The following is an 18782-nucleotide window of genomic DNA, read 5'->3' as shown; positions in this document are numbered from 1 at the left end:
GTGTTATTTCCTCTGCCTGGAATGCACATCCGTGCCCTGTCTCCATTCCCACCTTTCTTGAGGTAACTCTTTCCTTCTCATCCTTCAACACTTAGGCATCATGAGGAAGCCTTTACAGACCTTTCCTCTCCTTCCATACCCAAGGTAGGTTCTGTTAATACCTGTGTTTATGTTATAATATTTATCAATAACTTACTGGAGTTATCCATATAAAGATCTGCTTTCCCACCTTACTGCTTCTTATGAGTAAGGACTATGTCCTGTTCTTTGAATAATCAAAGCCCAGCACAATGCCTGGCACATAGGAATTACCCAACAAATACTTGTTGATTGAACTGAAATAGACCTAATATTCTCTCTTCCACACAGACCCTTATATCCAAGTGTCTGCTTAACATCCCTATTTTTATGTCCTACTGATACCACAAAGGTATAAGACTTAACTTACGCACATATTTCCCCCACGCACATACCCATACACGTACTCTCCAGCGAAAATCTACTGTTCTTCCTCTCCATTATCTTGATTAGTTCATCACTATCTACATAGCCACCAAAATCAGAATCCTGGGAGTCAGCCATCTTGCCCAACCCACCTCACCTCATTCTATCCTCAGAGGTCATGAAGTCCTTTGGATCCCATATCCTAAATATCTTTCAAATGCATCTCCTTCTTTCCATCTGTGATGGTACAGCTCTAATTCAGGCCTTCGGCTCTCACTGGGATTATTTTTTTATTTTTTTTATTTTTAGTTATTTTATTTTTTTTTAGACAGAGTCTTGGTCTGTTGCCCAGGCAGGAGAGCAATGGTGTGATCTCAGTTCACTGAAACCTCTGCCTCCCAGGTTCAAGCAATTCTTGTGTCTCAGTCTCCCAAGTAGCTGGGATTACAGGCATGTGCCACCACACCTGGCTAATTTTTTTATTTTTAGTAGAGACAGGGTCTCACCATGTTGGCCAGGCTGGTCTCGAACGCCTGGCCTCAAGTGATCTGCCCGTCTCGGCCTCCCAAAGTGATGGGACTACAGGCGTGAGCCACCTTGCCTGGCCTGACATATTTTTTAATTGTGGTAAAATGTCATAACATAAATTTAATCATCTTAACCATTTTTACGTGTATAGTTTAATGGCAGTAAGTACATCCACACCATTGTTCTCACTAGGATATTTTTTAAATAAAAGACTGTGTGGTCTTCTGACCTACAAGTCAACCTGCTTTCATCCCATCTCTGCATTCTTGGCAATATGAACTTTCTAAAATGCAGATGATGTTACTAGATGAGTTAAAACCCTTTCATTGTGTTCCCCTGTCTACATCAGTGGATTCATCACAAAGTTTTCACAGGTTCAAATTGAAGTAAAGAAAAAAATGCAATATACCAAGTTTTTCTTAAATATTTTAGCTGAAAGGTTGAGTGAGTGAATGGATGGCAACATTAATCAAGATAAGAAATACTGAAACATGCATAAGAAGTAAAATAGTTTTGTTTTAAATATACTGAGTATCATAGGCCAATGGTATAAGCAAGAGGAGATTTCTTAAAGGGAGTTGGATAAGGGAGTCTAAAACTCAGAAGAGAATTTTGAGAAAGGGGTCTAGATTTGGAAGTCATGAGCATTTAAGTGTCATCAAGGGAGCAAAATGAAAAGAAAAGATGATAAAATACATCAACATTAAAAATACCAACAAAACGGCCGGGCGCGGTGGCTCACGCTTGTAATCCCAGCACTTTGGGAGGCCGAGGCGGGCGGATCACGAGGTCAGGAGATGGAGACCACGGTGAAACCCCATCTCTACTAAAAATACAAAAAAAAAAAAAATTAGCCGGGCGTGGTGGCGGGCACCTATAGTCCCAGCTACTCGGAGAGGCTGAGGCAGGAGAATGGCGTGAACCCGGGAGGCGGAGCTTGCAGTGAGCCGAGATTGCACCACTGCACCCCAGCCTGGGCGACAGAGCAAGACTCTGTCTCAAAAAAAAAAAAAAAAAAAAAATACCAACAAAACAACAACCACAGTGATAAAAGAAACAAAAATCATATTTAAAGTCTTCTTATCCTTCTGATTGAAAGAGGACAAGATCTTTAATACTAATGGCAAACCCTAGGTGCTGCATTTTTAGTGACTTTGTCTCTTCCTCCTCACAACCTTGTATAAGGGTTTACTTGTCTGTTCTTCAGTTTCTTCATATTTAAAATGGAGAAATCCTAATCCTAGCTCTAGCCCTTTTCCTGTTTCATGAAGCTGTTGGGAAGATATCACTGAGTAATATTTAAAGCAGCTGGAGACTATTTTAGTGAGCTACATAATTTTTTAAGGACATTATTGATTTGGACAGTAAGAATAGCCTGCAGGCAAATCCTGCAAGGTGCTTCAACAGACACACATGTCTACCTTCCTGTTGGCACAGCCCATGTTTGGCAGGTGTATTCCATTCCTTACAGGAAGGAATAGGTGCTTCATTGTGTTACAGAAGTCAGTAAGCTTTCACAAAACTAAGTAATCGACATTTTTCTCATTTCTGAGATCAGGTTTTCATAAATCATTCGACCTGGATAAATTGAGAATGTAGTTGATCTGGTAATTGTTGAATTACAATGAGGACATTGCAAAACATGATATTTAACTATTTCCTCCTAATCTCTTACCTTAACAACATATAAGAGTTCTAAATGGAAAGATGTCCTAATGTAGAAAAAGGAAACAAAAGTAAGATGAGCCTGTCTGTAAAGGAGAAGCCAGAAGAAGCACAACACAGATTCATCTCAGTAATCTGGGATTCCACTGATTCTGAATTTGTAGTAACAGTAATAATAACTGGACAAAATAGAGCTGACTTTAATATTGTGAAGAAGGTTTTATCACTAGTTAGTAGTATAAATTATATTATGGAGAAGGGATACATTTAGCCAGTTTGCAAGTAATATTTTCTGGCTTTTAACAATATATGCAAAGAAATGCTACTAATATCTTATAGTGATTTCTGCTGGGAGCTATTTAATGGTTGTTTCAAGTTACTATCAGATTTTAACAATAAACTTAAAATTTCATAGTGTAGTTCTGTAATTCATACTCACATTTTTCTTTCCCCTCATTCCACAACTCAAGTTAATTAAACATTGCCTTAAAGGATTCATGTAGTCCTATGAGTCATAATATTCAGAGAGTATAAGTTAGCACTAGTTTTAACCACTAGGGAAGGTTCAAGTATTGCAGACTAATCTGAGAATACAGTGAGTTTTCTAATGACTCTTCTAGTTCAGGTATTTGTACCACTAGACTGTTTTAGTGGATATACAACATTTATGTATAGTTTGCATTTTAGAAAAGTTTGTAGTAATAAACTTAGACAAGATTTGCCTTTTTACTCTAAGATCATTACTGTGTTCTTAAAGCAAAGTTTTTTGATGCACTGAATAATTTTGTTTTATTTTCCTGTTTTTTGTTAACAGAATTCTTGATAGATACAAAATCATCCAATAAACTTCAGCTAGTTTTCAGCATTATATGCAGTTGATTTGTCCATTCCTCAGTGAAACTTCCAAATCGTCTAAACCAGCTTGTATGACACTAAGAATACCCTCATTCCTTTAGTGTCCAGCTCTGTGCTGTATTTATTTGCAGAGGACCCTCATGCATGGATCCATATAAATGAGGCAAACTGTGAAGCAGACTAGACTGTGCCGCTTACCAGTCCTTGAGAGAGGAAGACTGTGTATACGAAAACTGCTAGGCATGATATTTACTTATAAGGAAGATTTCTGTGTGTATAACATCAAGCAAGATTTTTGGTTGAGGTTTTATGCTTTCAGTAAAGAAAATAAAAGAAGAAAACCAATTAATGGTCTGATTCTATCATCTTTTGTCAAGCAAAACCCTTACTGATCCACATGAATGTGACCTCCCGCTCATAGAGTAGTCTAAGAACACTGCAGAATGGACTTCTGAACTTTTGACTCTCTTTTCAGTTTAATTGACTGGTTTTTAATCAACTAAAAAATCATTTTCTTTGACTAAAAATTCTATGTAGGTAATTTCTAGTGTATCTATGCTACTCAGAAATAGAAACTTGTTTTTTTAATTAGAACAAAAAGTCTGGTTTTATTAGTATCAAATCATTGTGTATGTTTAAATTATTTCCATGCTACTGTAACTTTAAATTTTTCCCACCTAACCACATAATTTCTGGCTTTATTTTTATCAGCTGATTCTATGAAAAGATGGGAATTTAGTACATAGAAGTTACACAGTATACCAACCAATGAATCACTTATCTAACTAAGTAACAGGTGAAACATTGCTGGATTTGTGTTTTGAAGTATGTGCTTTTCTTAGGTAAAAATCAGTTTATTCTACATTTAATATGTGCTCCTGTCATTGCATAGTAAGTGATTCATTCACAACCTTAATGCAAGTGGCTAAATGTATTGAAATAAGTGTCTTATAAACTTTGTGTGGCATCTGATGCTGACATAATTCAAGAATCTGGGTTAAAGTTTGTGTCGTTGCTGGTTTTTTTTAACCTCAAATACTTGGCACTCTGTAGCAGTGTCTCTCACAGTAATGCTTTGTTTCTTAACATGACCGTGAGGACTGCTTGGTCACAGGCAAATACTGTCCTTTATCAGCCAGGACATTCTTGACAATAACTGCCCTTTTTTTTTCCCCTTCTCACCCCCATCCCAACCCCAACTTAGGCTGGAAAGGCTGGTGGATGTACTGAGGAAGAAGGTTGGAACCGGGACCATGAGGACAGTGATCTGATTGAAAAAAAACGACAGTCTGGGGAAGCGATCACATCTGGTGACCAGGCTGCTTCATTCAACACTGTGTAAACACTAAAGCCTTAACTTAGCAAACAGTTGTTAGAAGTGGGACACTCCAACCACATTCCAAGCTGAGATAAAATCAAATCACAAATGTTTAACCACTTTGCTGCTGACTTGAGTTATTTATCCAAATATATTAACTATAGACTTTTACGAATGGGTTGCTATAAGGTTACAGCTTATTTTGTAACTATTTTATATCTCAATATCTTTAATATAAATCTTTTTACTGAGAGATCATTATAGAAACATGTTAAAGTTGGTTAGGATCATATCTTCACATATGGCCCTTTCTGAATCAAAGTGCAGCAAAGTAAATATTGTCTAAGCTTTAATCCACTGTGTTAGGTCAAAACTTCAAATACATGCATTTTTCAATATAGGGTATATTCCTTAACTGATGAGAGAGGCTTAAACATGAGTGTGTAGTCTTCCTTCAATGCATGTATATAATCTTTGTTAATATTAAAAGATATTAAATATAGGTGCCAAGAATTAAATGTATAATTTGTTTAACAAGAGATGGATATATAAAAATCACATTCATCAAGGCATGATTTTTGTTTCACTGCAAATAATGCAAACTGTTTTCAATAAAAAGAGGAGACTGTTAATGTGTACGTATAAATTCACATTGTCAGTATTTTTTAATGTTGAGTCTGAATAATTATCTAAATTCTACTTAAGCTATAAGTCTCTGTCATTTTTGCTTGAAAATTACCATGCCTCTGTCTTAAAAGAGACCATCAAACCTATTAAGTATTCGTATTATCTTTTTTTAATTGCGATTTGATTTTTATTGTGGAGGAGGAGGATCTAATATATAATATACAATACAATTATAATGTAGAAATCTAAGAATTTAGAAAAAAGTAAACTTGCCATTTGGTTAAGGTTACCTGCTTTTTATTTTATTTCAGAAATAAGATAGTTACAGCATAGCAGTCATACGAAGTTAGGAATAGAACTGAGATTTTTATGTAATTAGTTATAGGCAAAATACTTTCATATTTTTAGATTAGACAGATGAAAGACCAAGAGGAAATGACTGTGCCTGGAACAGGATGAAATAGACAAGTAGAGATTTAATTAGCGAAAATTTTGTAGGCAAGTAAAATTTTTTCTAAGTCTATACATTTTTAATTCATCTTTAAGATTGAGCTAAATTATCTACCGTTGCCTATTTACAGGATAAGTACATTCAGGACAATTTATTGTACCATTCTTTCATATACTGTAGCAGATTATCCATTTCAGTTTTTTTTTACTCCACAGGAAAATGTAAGCTACTTTGTCATCGGTGACAAAAGAATCGTAATGCTAACAAACTCTATTTCTTCCTTATTAAATCTGTATCCATTAAAGTAACTTTTTTAACTATGAGAATTAGAAAATAAGAGACAACAGGGGTTAAAAATAAACTGATTTAATTTGCTCTATATTCCTAAAGAGAATTATATCCTCTCATAGACCAAAGACTCAATAATAGAGAAATATGTAATGATTTGGCCATGCATGGAGTCTTGTCTCTGGGCTGTATTTGAAACGTGTAACAGCTCCCTATGTGAAGAAACAGCATCTTTAAAGTCATCTGGGAGGTGCAGGTAAGTAAAGAGAAACAATTTTTGTCACAAAGAAGTCCATTCCTGATCTCACTTAAAATAAATCACAAGTAAATTTGGATTTTCAGTTTAATCTTCAAAACAGATGAACTTTTCTTGAGTTATTTTGTCTGAGTTTTTAGAATACACAAAATATAGTATAAAGACATTTCACAATTTCCAAACAAATCTTTCTACACTTAAATGATCAAATTAGAAAAACCAATTCCTATAATTAATATGCAGAACTTTTATAGAATATGATATTATAAAGTTAAATTTGCAAAATAATTCTAACATCCACTATTGTTCAGTATAGGTAATGTCCCAAAAATATCACATCCTCTTGAAAATGAATTGTCTACAAAATTTCAGATGCAAAGTATTACAGCCAAATATTATCTTAATTTCTTACACTTAAAAGTGTCCATCGACGGTGTGTCAGCTGGTCTTTCTATATTTTTTCTGTATGAAGGAATACCCTTGCTACTGAAGATAGGCTCTCTATATATTCAACAATAATGCAACTTTAGAAGTATTCCACACTGCTGAGAAATGTTGCTTTGAGTTTGCTTTACACATCATCAACTCTCAATCCTATAGTAACATGAGAATTCACTTCTTCTTGTAAAAATAAGTAATTTACAGGAAAGGCAAAATGCTAATAGTAACATTTGTAGCACTTGATGATTTACAAAGTCCTTTCACATCTGTTTTTCTTTTCATTTGATCCTATCAACAATCATAATAATAATAAATTATATATATAACCCATATAATAATGATGGTGATGATAATTTTAATATTACTGTCATTATAATTATTATTATATTCATTCTACAGATGAGGAAACAGACTCAGTAAGCCTTGGAATTTGCCAAGAACTGACTAGGACCTAGAACTAAGATCTTATAACCACACTCCATGCAACTATGAGTCTCTAAATCTCTCTCTAAGAAAAAAATTTCAAAGTAAAGATTTTACTCTTGCAATTTCTGTTGTGATAGTATCATTTCTTTCACATACTACATACGAATTCCCTAATAATCAAAAGATTGTACACATTTTTTTCAATGAAGTACAATAATGTGAACTGCATGTGTAAACAGCATCACATTATTACCACCTCTCTATGGTATTATAGTGGCAGTATGCTTTGCCTCAGCCTTCACTAATTAGGAATATTGTGACAACTCATTGCTAATAAAACATAACATGAGTCTCTTTGTACTATTTTTAATTGGCCTGATGCTAAAACCTATCAGCTTAGTTTTATAACATGGTAGTCTAAACTTCAAGGCTTGCTCTATCTCCTAGAGCAATTTAGAGCTAAAACCAGTAATAAGCAAAGATATTGGTTATAAGCAAGGTATAAGCAGTTAAAGCAAAGTTATTAATTATTAATATATGAGAATTTAAAATTTTATAAATAAGTTAGAAATTATTAATGTATTTTAAATATGGAGTAAAATATTTTGCTTATTTTTTTCAATGATAAAGTTGATCCTTTGTATATTTCCTTATTCAAATAAATTCAGTCATCTTCTTATCAGGTCGCTTATTTATATAATTAGTTTATTTTATTAAAAAGCTAGAATATTAAAGATTTATACTTTTAATATTGTATATAGTTTCATAGAAAAACATTTTATATATACTATTCTTAAAGATCACAATTATTTTTAAAGTTTCTATTTTCATATACTTGTGATTAATAAGGCATTCCATGATGAAATAGCCATGGCTTATACATTTTTGTCTTTTCACATATGATGTGTTTGGAACCCAAATTTTTTACTGATTTTATTGTGTTGTTGGTAACTAGTATTTACAGCTAACCTATCTATTCATATTATACATATATATATATATATATATATATATATATATATATATACATGCACACACACCGATACATTTACCTTTTAAAAAAATGATTTATAAGTGAACTGTTAGGCTCCAGTGATTTCAGTGTTTTGTTCATGTTTTATTGGAAATGCACGTGGTTTCTTAGGCTTTTAAACAAATACATGGAATGGTTGAAAGATTTATTTTGCTCGTGCTTAGCTAAATATGTCATCTCTAGAAAAGATGTGGTTTGTTTTGGCACTGTTTTAAAAACTCAAATATTTTAAACATTTGTTAAGTTGGAGCTTGCACATTTAAACCAGCAGCATACGTTCCAGAAGAGCATCTCAAGTTACCAAATTTTTAAAATCCTTTTACTAGGATAATCTTTTTTGAAGAGGTTTTCTTGTGCTCCCTTCAGCAGCATATATACTGAAATTAGAAAAAAAAAACTTTTCTTTTTTATTATATGGTTTAGTGTAAGTTAAGTTAAACTTCTAAAAGTTGAATTATTTAATGTAGGAATTCATAAATAGAATTTGATAATGATAAATGTGTATTTTTGAGAATCATTAAAGGGGATACAGTGCTATTCCTTTGCAGAAGTCTTAATATGCTTAATTTTTAATCTAATTGTCTTCTAAATATAGTTTTGGTGTATGCTAGTATTTTAGAAGCCACCAATTTCTGGACTATCTGATTATTAGCAAAGATGTATTTTAATGCACAAACTCAAATGTTTAAAATATATATTTAGTTTGTACTCAAATAAAATCCCCTATTGCAAATCCTATACAGATTTCAATGCAATTCTTATATATCGATCTTAATCAAATTTATAAATGTACAATCCTGAAGACAGTGTACTAGATATGCACTATAAAATATATTGCAGTAAGGAAACAGATTAAGTTCACTGTCAAACTGTCTGACTTCCTTAACAAATTTAATAAAGATAAATGTGAATATGAAAAAATTTGTTAGGTACCTTAGGAATCTTTCAAAACTATTTAGATGTAAAAATTGTAGTAATAAAATATTGAAGAGAAATATCATTTTTAGTGAATATGGTTAGAAAGAACCTAAGAAGTGAGATCAAATTATTTTAATTAAAAAATAGGCCAGGCGTGATGGCTCACGCCTGTAATCCCAGCACTTTGGGAGACCGAGGTGGGCGGATCACAAGGTCAGGAGATCAAGACCATCCTGGCTAACACGGTGAAACCCCCGTCTCTACTAAAAAAGGTATAAAAAAAAAATTAGCTGGACGTGGTGGCGGGTGCCTGTAGTCCCAGCTACTTGGGAGGCTGAGACAGGAGAACAGCATGAACTCGGGAGGCAGAGCTTGCAGTGAGCCGAGATCGCACCATTGCACTCCAGCCTGGGCAACAGAGTGAGACTCTGTCTTAAAAAATAATAATAAAAAAAGAAATAATAATAACAGACTGACTCAAATCTACCATGAAGCACCTCTACTCATTTTGGAATATGTACGTGGAATTTTGCTGTCAATAGCTGAAATCTAAAAACACTGTTTCTGTTGCATTTGATTATTCAATCATGATAAGGTAAATGTAAACGGACTATGTAGCACTCTATCACCTGGAGTGAACTTAGAATTTACAGCTTAGAGTACATGACTAAAAGAGGAATGGAGTGGAAGTGGGCAGTAGGTGTCTTTGGGGCAAAAATTCTATGAACTGGTAATATCTAAACTATCACATTACTTTGTTAAATGATTGTTTCATCATGTATGACCTTTGTGTTTTGTCACACATTTTACTTCTACATGTGCACATAATTGTAATTTTATTAACTTTAAAAAGTCAATTATGTTTAAGAAAATTTTTAAAATAAGAATGAACGTATGTGATATTTACTCGTGTATTTACCATTTCTAGTGCCCTTATTTTCTTTGCATACATCCGTGTGTCCACCTGTTACTATTTTCCTTCTGCCCAAAGTATTTATCATCTATACTAGTGAAGAATTGTTGCTTCAACTTTTGTATGTCTGAAAATGTGACTCTTTTTCTGCCTCCATTCTGTGAAAAAAAAATTGCTGCATATAGAATTTGAGGTTAACAGGGTTTTGTGGATTTTTTTTCAGTAATTTAAAGATGTTGATCTAATATTTTTGGTTTGCTTTGTTCCTGCTGTCATTCTTATTTTTATTTTCTGTACATTATGTGTCCTCCAGTTGCTTTAAAGATTTTCCCTTTGTCACTTGTTTTAACCAATTTGATTTTGATGTGTAGTGTCGATTTCTGCATGTTTCTGTGCCTGTGGTTTGCTGAACTTCTTGGATCCAAGAGTTTGCAGTCTTTATCGAAAATTTCAGCCATTATTTCTTCCAATATTTTCCCCTATCTCTTTTTCTTCTTTCTCTGGAACTACTATTCTCTGGATATTAGGCTACTTAAAGCTATCCTACAACTTGTTCATGCTTCGTTCTTTTTTTAATTTTTAATTTTGTGTGTACATAGTATGTGTATATATTTATGGGGCACGTGAGATATTTTGATATAGGCATACAGTGCATAATAATCACATCAGGGTAAATGGGATATCCATCACCTCAAGCATTTATCCTTTTTGTTACAATTAATTATACTGTTTCAGTTATTTTTAAATGTACAATAAATTATTATTGTCTGTAGTCACCTTGTTTTGCTATCAAATATTACATCTTATTTGTTCTAACTATATTTTTATTATATTTCTTTTCCATTTTTTTCTCTGTTTCATTTTGGATAGTTTCTATTGCTTTGTCTTCAAGTTTACTAATCTTTTCTTTTGCAGTGTCTAATGTGTTGTTAATCCATCCAGGGCCTCTTTCTTCATGGACATTGTATTTTTCATCTGTGTAAGTTAGAATTGAGTTTTTTAAATTTTTTATGGCTCTCCTTAACTTGTTGATGCTTTACATTATCTTCAGGAACATAAAACACATACAGTGGTTTCACTTCCTTGGTTTTAGTTACCCACACCTAACCAGTCCAAAAATAGGTAAGTATAGTACAATAAGATATTTTGAGAGACAGAAACCACATTCTCATGCCTTTTATCACAGTGTATTGTTATAATTATTCTATGTTATTATTATTATTTATCTCTTACTATGCCTAGTTTAGAAATTAAACATTATCATAGAAATGTACATATAGCAAAAGATGTATATAGGGTTCGGTATTATCTTTGGTTTCAGACATCTACTGAGGGTCTTGGAATGTGTCCCCCATGGATAAGAAGAGATTGCTGTAATAACTTTTCACGTTTGTGTTTGATAATTATATCATCTGTGCAACTTCCAGGCCTATTTCTATTGATTGATTTTTTTTTCTTACCATAGGTTATATTTTTCTGCTTTACATGCTGGTACCTTTTTATTGAATATCAGTTATTGTAAATTTTATCTTGTTGGGTGCTTACTATTTTTGTATTTCTTTAAAATGTTTTGAGTTTCTGAATATATTACCTTATATTCTTTGTAGTGTATGATGACCATATGTAAGTTTAGGTCATTGTTCTCCCTTTTCTTTCCTGTTGATTTTTACCCTGGCCTTGCTAGTTTGCTCACATATGTGTGCTGATCAATACTCTGAGAAAGACTCAAGCGATGGTCTACAGCTCTCTAGAGCCATATGCACTCTCCTATGTATCCTTTCTCTCTCTTTTTCTGTGCAGCCCTCTCCTCTGCTTAGAATTTCTCCTCTCCAGTACCCTGAGCTGTAAATTCTGTCTGCCCTCGTGTCCCCAGATTCTCAACTCTGTGTCCTCAACCCAGGGAGACTCCCAAGCTCTGTATGGTTGCCCCACTCCACTCTCTGTAAATTCTCCAGACCATAAGCTGGGGCAATCATAGGGTTCACTTCATTTGTTTGATTCACTGTCCTGGACTGCCTATTGTCCAAAGTCCAAAAACGTTGTTTCATGTATTTTCACTATTGGTTTTTATTTGGTTGGTTTTGGTTTTGGTTTTGTTGTTTCTTTTTTTTAGTTTTTTAAGGACAATGGCAGGATAAATCTGGTCCCTGTTATTCCATTGTAGCCAGAAGTGTAGGTCCTCCTGTATATCTTTTAAAATGTCATCCTATTAATGTCTGGCTTCTGTCTTACCTGTTTAGAAATCAGCTGTCAGTCTTATTGTCTCCTTGAAGTAAACTTTTTTGTTTCTCTGATTGCTTTTTACATTTTTTTCTTTTACTTTGTTTTTTTTGGCAGTTTTATTTTATGCCTTGATGTGGTCTTCTTTTTATATTTCTTGCTTGAGTTCAGAGATTTTTTTTTTTTTGTGAGATGGAGTCTTGCTCTGTCGCCCAGGCTGGAGTGCGGTGGCGTGATCTCCACTCACTGCAAGCTCCACCTCCCGGGTTCACACCATTCTCCTGCCTCAGCCTCCGGAGTAGCTGGTACTACAGGCGCCCACCACCACGCCCGGAGAATTTTTTGTATTTTTAGTGGAGACGGGGTTTCACCATGTTAGCCAGTATGGTCTTGATCTCCTGACCTCGTGATCCACCTGCCTCGGCCTCCCAGAGTGCTGGGATTGCAGGCATGAGCCACCGCGCCCAGCCTGAGTTCAGAGACCTTATTAAAGCTCTATCTTCATCCTTTCTCAATTTTAGGACATCTTTAGTCAATATCTCTTTCTCCTCCTGGGACTTCAATTACATATATGTTAACCTTTTCACTATGTTCCCATATTTTCCGTTCTTTTTTTCTAGTTCTATGTGCAACAGTTTTGATTTTTGTTTTTTTGTTTTTGTTTTTTAAGATACGGGGTCTTGCTAGGTTTCCCAAGCTGGTCTCGATCTCCTGGCCTCTAGCAGTTCTCCCATCTTAGCCTCCGAAAGTGCTGGGATTACAAGCATGAGCCACTACACCTGGACAATTTTGAATTTTTAAAATTACCTGTCTTTTATTTCACTAAGCCTGTCTTCTACTTTGAAGGCCATCTATTGAATTCTTAACTTTAGGTTTTGAATTTTTAAATTCTACAATTTCTTTTTTCTTTTTTGCACATTCTGATTCTCTAGTGAAATACTCATCTTTCTAAAACTATTTTCTTCCCCCTTTGCCTCTGTTTTCCTGAACATACTGGACATCGTTACTTTAAAGTCCATGCCTATTAACTCCAATATCTGAATTACCTCTGGGTCTTTCTCTATCGTCTGGCTTGTCTCTTGGCATGCCTATTAATTCTTGATTGAATGTAATATAACCTGAACCTCCAGATGATTTTGTCTGCCTCCAAAGAGGGTTTATCCTTTACTCTCCTGTGATGACTGAATGAAACCCAGTCACCTTTATCCAGTAAGTTACTGTGTTGACTTGAATCTGGGTTCCAGTTTGAATAAGGATCAGTTGTTTCTAGTTTGCCTCTTTTCTTGTTGCATAGTTCACTAGGGCCTTCAGTGGTGAAAGTGATATCTTCGCTGAGCTTTTTTAGAAATTCTCATTTTAGCTTTTTTAATCTTTCTCTTAGGACATCTCAGAATTTGCCAAGTATCTTGAAAGGAAAACTAGATACGTGTTTCAGGCCCTTTAGGTCTCCAATTCTGTCACTCCAGCCCTGCAAAATTGCCCAAAGCTCTGCTAGTTTCCCTATTCCTAGAAGTAATCTTCTGCTAGGACAGAGCCCACATTATCAGTTCCCTCATCTTCACCCAGAACCAGCAAATGCCTCCAAAGGAAAAGTGGCTGCAGATCATCAGTTTACCTCTCTGTTGTTCTCCTTTCTGAAATCTTAGTCCTTCTATTTCTCTTTATTTTACACCCTCTTCAACACTTTTAAACAAATACTGTTTTTTGTACTTTATTCAGCTTTTCTAGTTGTTGTTGGCAGGAGGACTGGTCTATCACAAACTATTCTGTCTCAAAGCAGGAATCCAATGAGTTTTAAATTTCGTTTATTATAATTTTCATTTCTAGAGGTTATATTTTCTTCATCTCCAAATGCATTTGATCATTTTTAGAGTTACTATCTCATATTTTTCATTTCTTTTTTATTCTCTTATGTGTTTTGTATTTCATACTTAATTTCTAATAATTTTGACATGCCAAGAATTTGCTGCTCTGATTTTGTTGTCTATTATTTCTGCTACCTATCTTTATTTTGCCTCACTTCTTTAGATGTTTGGTGATTCGTTAATGTCAGCTTATATATTCTTAGAACTATTCTCTACGGAGTTTTTCAAAGCCTGGGTTAAAGGTGGGTTCCTCCATAAAGTTTTACATTTGCTTCTGCCAGTCACTTGGAAACATGTTGGATCACTTTTAAATCTTAATTTGACTTTCATTAGGCCACTTAGGTAATGTTAATTTGGGTTGAAAATCCACAGAAGAGCTAGTTTATGGTTATAAAATTCACAGGGGGAATTTTTTTTTAATGCTTCATTCGTATCCTGAGTTCAAGATTTCTCTCCCCAAATGGATTCTGGCTTTGTACTTTGTCCCCTGCTACATTACAAGGCCCTGAAAACCCAAGCTCAACTTTACCCCTGTCATAAGACAAACACTTTCAAGGTGAAAAACTGCCTTTTGTGCTTTACTTACCATTTAGGGTTGCATTTTACTTAGGTTTGGGCCTCAGAGTATTCCTTATTGACTGCCAACATATTGATGAATTTGAAAAGGTGTTTTTCATTTTCTATCCAACATTTTTAGTTGCTTACTGCAGGAGGTACCAGGTCCATCATAGCAGGAAACAGTAGTCAAGGTTGAATGTTATTAAATCTAAACACACACATACACACAGACACACACACAGAGAGAGAGAGAGAATTCCACTGCTAATAAAATGTTCTGAATTTAGTATCACTTGTATACATGATTAAAATGAGCAGATAATAAATTTACCTTCCAAGATCCATAATTGCAGCTCTTTGTCCCCACCAGTAACTGCAAGCAGTTTTTCATTAAAGAAAAGAAAATGATTGAATAATCCAAATTAGCCCGGGCAAGAAAATTAACAGCTGCCTAAAATGAAATGTTTGAGTTATGAGCCATGTACCACTTTCGTTTATCTGCAGCCAAAAGGTTCAGAATCTTTATTCAATTAACCACGTTGCTTGGGAGGGCCTGGCTGCCCTGAATAAGAGCTGCCTGGTGATGAGTAAGAGGTATCCGTGACACACAAATTCAGACCTTGCGACTCTGTTTTTGTTGTTTGAACTTTCTTCTCTGTTGTAGCTAGGGATCCGGCATGGAATTTAAACACTTGTGTGGCAACTCCATTCCCTCAAGTCATTGTGTTGTTAAGCTCTAGCTAACGAACTTTTAACACTGGCTCCATGTGAACCAAGACTTCGAAAACAGCAGCGGTCAATATTTTTGGTTTTATAAAAAGATTATATAGTTTATATGTCTTCATGCAACTAAGATGCTCTTGCCTCCCTAGACCAACTGCTCCCTAAAAGGTAGCCTTTAAAATATATATATGAAAAGTAAAGAAATAAGCCAAAGTGCACTAACAAAGCTTAAGAAGTAACTTTAATTTCAAAAATCATACATACTGTGGCAGAAACTTCAAAAAGTATACCTGTTTAAAACTTAGGAACTTTGCCTAAAATAGAGGAACCATAACTGTATAATATTTTGAAAGGTGAGAACTGCCAAGTGCACCAGTCTTGTATACTTTATCTCATGTGGCCCTTTTCTTCCATGCCAATGTTTTTTGTTGCTTAGGGAGATCTTCCTGATAATGTCACAAAGAATGTCTCTCAGACCCTTATAGATTAGGTACACATTGGCTTGCTAAGAACAAGTTTTTCTTTAAAATAGCTAAGCTTCATATTTGCTTCTAACTATCCTATCTTGAGACTAAAACCCAAGTGACTGAAAGACAAGAGACTGAATTTCTTCTCTAACTCATAAACCAGTTCTGAAGATACTTCTGTGGGAGAAAATTCAAATATATGTTGAACAATGATATAATAATTTGACGTAAAATATCTCAGTGTTATTTCTTTGAAGAATTACACTTTATCTAAATGTGTACACTGATTACTAATGTCTTAGTATGTTATTGTCTTAGCACTTTGCAAAATCGGATTCACTTTTTGCATCTTAAACTGTGATCATATTATAAAGAGTAGTTATATAATTTTATTTAGGTGACATAGAGGAAGGTAAGAATGTGAATATGTAATTGTTGTCAAAAAGAAGTGAGGAAAAGCTTTTGAAATCAGAAGTTTCCTTTCAGTTAAAGCTTCAATTGTATCACAGCAATAATTTGTTTCTGCTTTTATAAATAAAAAACTTTTATAAATTGCAACAACTTTTCAAGGAATATAGTTAGTTATATATGGCAGATATTATTTTCTTTACATTTTAGGAAAGTTGTCTGGGCCCACGTTGCATTTTTTAAAGAACCAATTTCCCACTTATACATAGAAGTTCCATGCCACATTTTGTTTTTTTATGAATAGCAAGAAAATTAATAAAAGTGACTTTTATTCATAACATACTAATACCTGAGACCATGTACTCCAGGTGTACTCTCCATTTCAGTTCCTACCCTATATTTTCACTGTTTGATTCATTTGCCATTTTTAAGCCTCTACTCAATCAAATCCACCTTCACTTTTTAAATCCAATTCATCCATCAAGAGCACTTATGTACCACCCCTACATGAAGCTTTCCGTAATTCTCCACCCTCACCCCACCACCAAGTTGTAGTTAATCTCCCTTCTGTTTGCCATATAGCTCTTTCTTCATTTATTAGGGCAGTTATTAAGTTTTCTCTTGGTTTCAGTATTCCTTTACTATTTCCCATTAGAATGCAAGCTCCTGAAAATGAGAGATTCAGTTTTGTTCATATTTCTTTGCACAGGTAAATACTTGATGAATAATCATCGTTGTTTAATGATGAAACCTAAATTTTCAAACTATTTTAACTTTCTAAACATTTGTGTGATGCGCCGTTCTAAAAATATGACATTAAAAGATTAAAATTTAAATATTTTTCCTGTGTCAGTGAGGTTAAAATATACAATTATGTCAAATTATCTAGCACCTGGCACGTTACCAGGTAAAACATTGTATTTACCTGAATACTGTAGCTTGTTAAACATAATTAATTAATCAGTTTAAAGCGAAGGGTTGTTGTGGGGTTGTTTGATGTTGTTTAATTTTTTTGGTTTGGGTGTGCATGTGTGTGTGTGTGTGTGTGTGTGGTGTGTCTGTTGTGGTTTGTTTTTTGTTTTGGGTGTTTTGTTTTGTTTTTTTGAGACAGGGTCTTACTCTGTAACCCAAGCTAGAGTACAGTGGTGTGATCATAGCTCACTGCAGCCCTAAATTTCTGGGCTCAAGTGATTCTCCCGCCTCAGCCTCCCAAGTAGCTGGAACTGCAGGCACGTGCCACCAGCCTGGCTCATTTCTTTTTTTAATTTTTTGTAGAGACAGGTTCTTCTGAAATTGCCCAGGCTAGTCTCAAACTCCTGGACTCATGCAATTCTCCTGCCTTGGCCTCTCAAAATGCTGGGATGACAGGCATGAGCCACCACACCCAGCCTTGGTTTGTTCTTTTAATCCAAACTTCTTGTGTAGCTGTTAAATATTGGTAATGTGCAGTCCAAAGTTTGAAATTTCACTCCATGATGAACTGAAGTCTGGTTTTATTTTGTTGACTACAAAGTTTATACAAAATTTCCAGATCAGAAAATAGGCCATTTAAATCCTTATTGAGCAATAGTGATAACTACATTGCTTGTCCAAATTCAGGCAAGGAGAAGGAGAATGCAAACAATGTATAAACCAGTGTAAATCGTTTGGATGTCCTCAGATGTTGCTGCGTGTACTTTAAATCATGACTTCAAATTCAGTGGTCCCTCATTTTCTAAAAACAACCAAAGTTATATGAGTTCTTATTATTTTGATATAATTTCTTGAGATTTTACTCTGTGGTTATATTATTCTTTCAATACCCAAGTCATATTTTAAGATATTTGGGAGCAAAAATAAATTGTGCATGAATATTACCTACCAAACTACAGCTTCAAAAATTGATATTTGGTTACTAATATTATTTTGTCTCTGATTCAGTCTCCACCAGTTTTTATCATGTAACATCATGTTGAATGATGATCCTAAAGCTTAAAAACATGCCTGCCATTCTTCAACAAATACGTCAGTTGTATCAAAGCCTCTCTGAAACACTCAAGCAAAGAATATTCACTGCATTTTACTTGTATGACCATGACATTAACACACTTTAAGTTCCTTAAAGAAGATTTTCTTCTTATAAATCTGTTCTGGCTGTGGCTAATCAAATTACATTTTTCAATATAGTATGTCCTTCTCCAATATTGTTTCTGGTATGTACCTCATACACAAAGTTAACTATCTTGATTATAATTGACTGCTGGCAGAGTGATTCACTTTTGATAAGAGTAACTGTATTTTGCTTGTGATTTTCCAGGAAATATAGCTTTTTTACCATGAAGGAACAGGAAGCCAAAACTTCCAGCATTGTTTTCTATGTTGAAAAATTAAAATTACAT

General features: G+C 34.4%; 1 protein-coding gene across 3 annotated transcripts in view; it reads left to right on the top strand.

Moving 5' to 3' along the window:
- The window catches only part of MIPOL1 (mirror-image polydactyly 1), a 381774-nt gene extending 376462 nt beyond the window's left edge, over positions 1–5312 (top strand). For all 3 annotated transcript variants that reach the window (XM_055291493.1, XM_055291496.1, XM_055291492.1), the window contains one exon: positions 4697–5312. In XM_055291493.1, the coding sequence (XP_055147468.1) occupies positions 4697–4763 (67 nt within the window). In that variant the 3' untranslated portion in view covers positions 4764–5312. The remainder of the gene's footprint in view (positions 1–4696) is intronic.
- The last annotated feature ends 13470 nt before the right edge of the window (positions 5313–18782 follow it).

This window comes from Symphalangus syndactylus, chromosome 9 (genome assembly GCF_028878055.3).
Source record: "Symphalangus syndactylus isolate Jambi chromosome 9, NHGRI_mSymSyn1-v2.1_pri, whole genome shotgun sequence".
NCBI classification, from domain to species: Eukaryota; Metazoa; Chordata; class Mammalia; order Primates; family Hylobatidae; genus Symphalangus; species Symphalangus syndactylus.
This window is presented reverse-complemented; position numbering and strand designations above follow the sequence as displayed.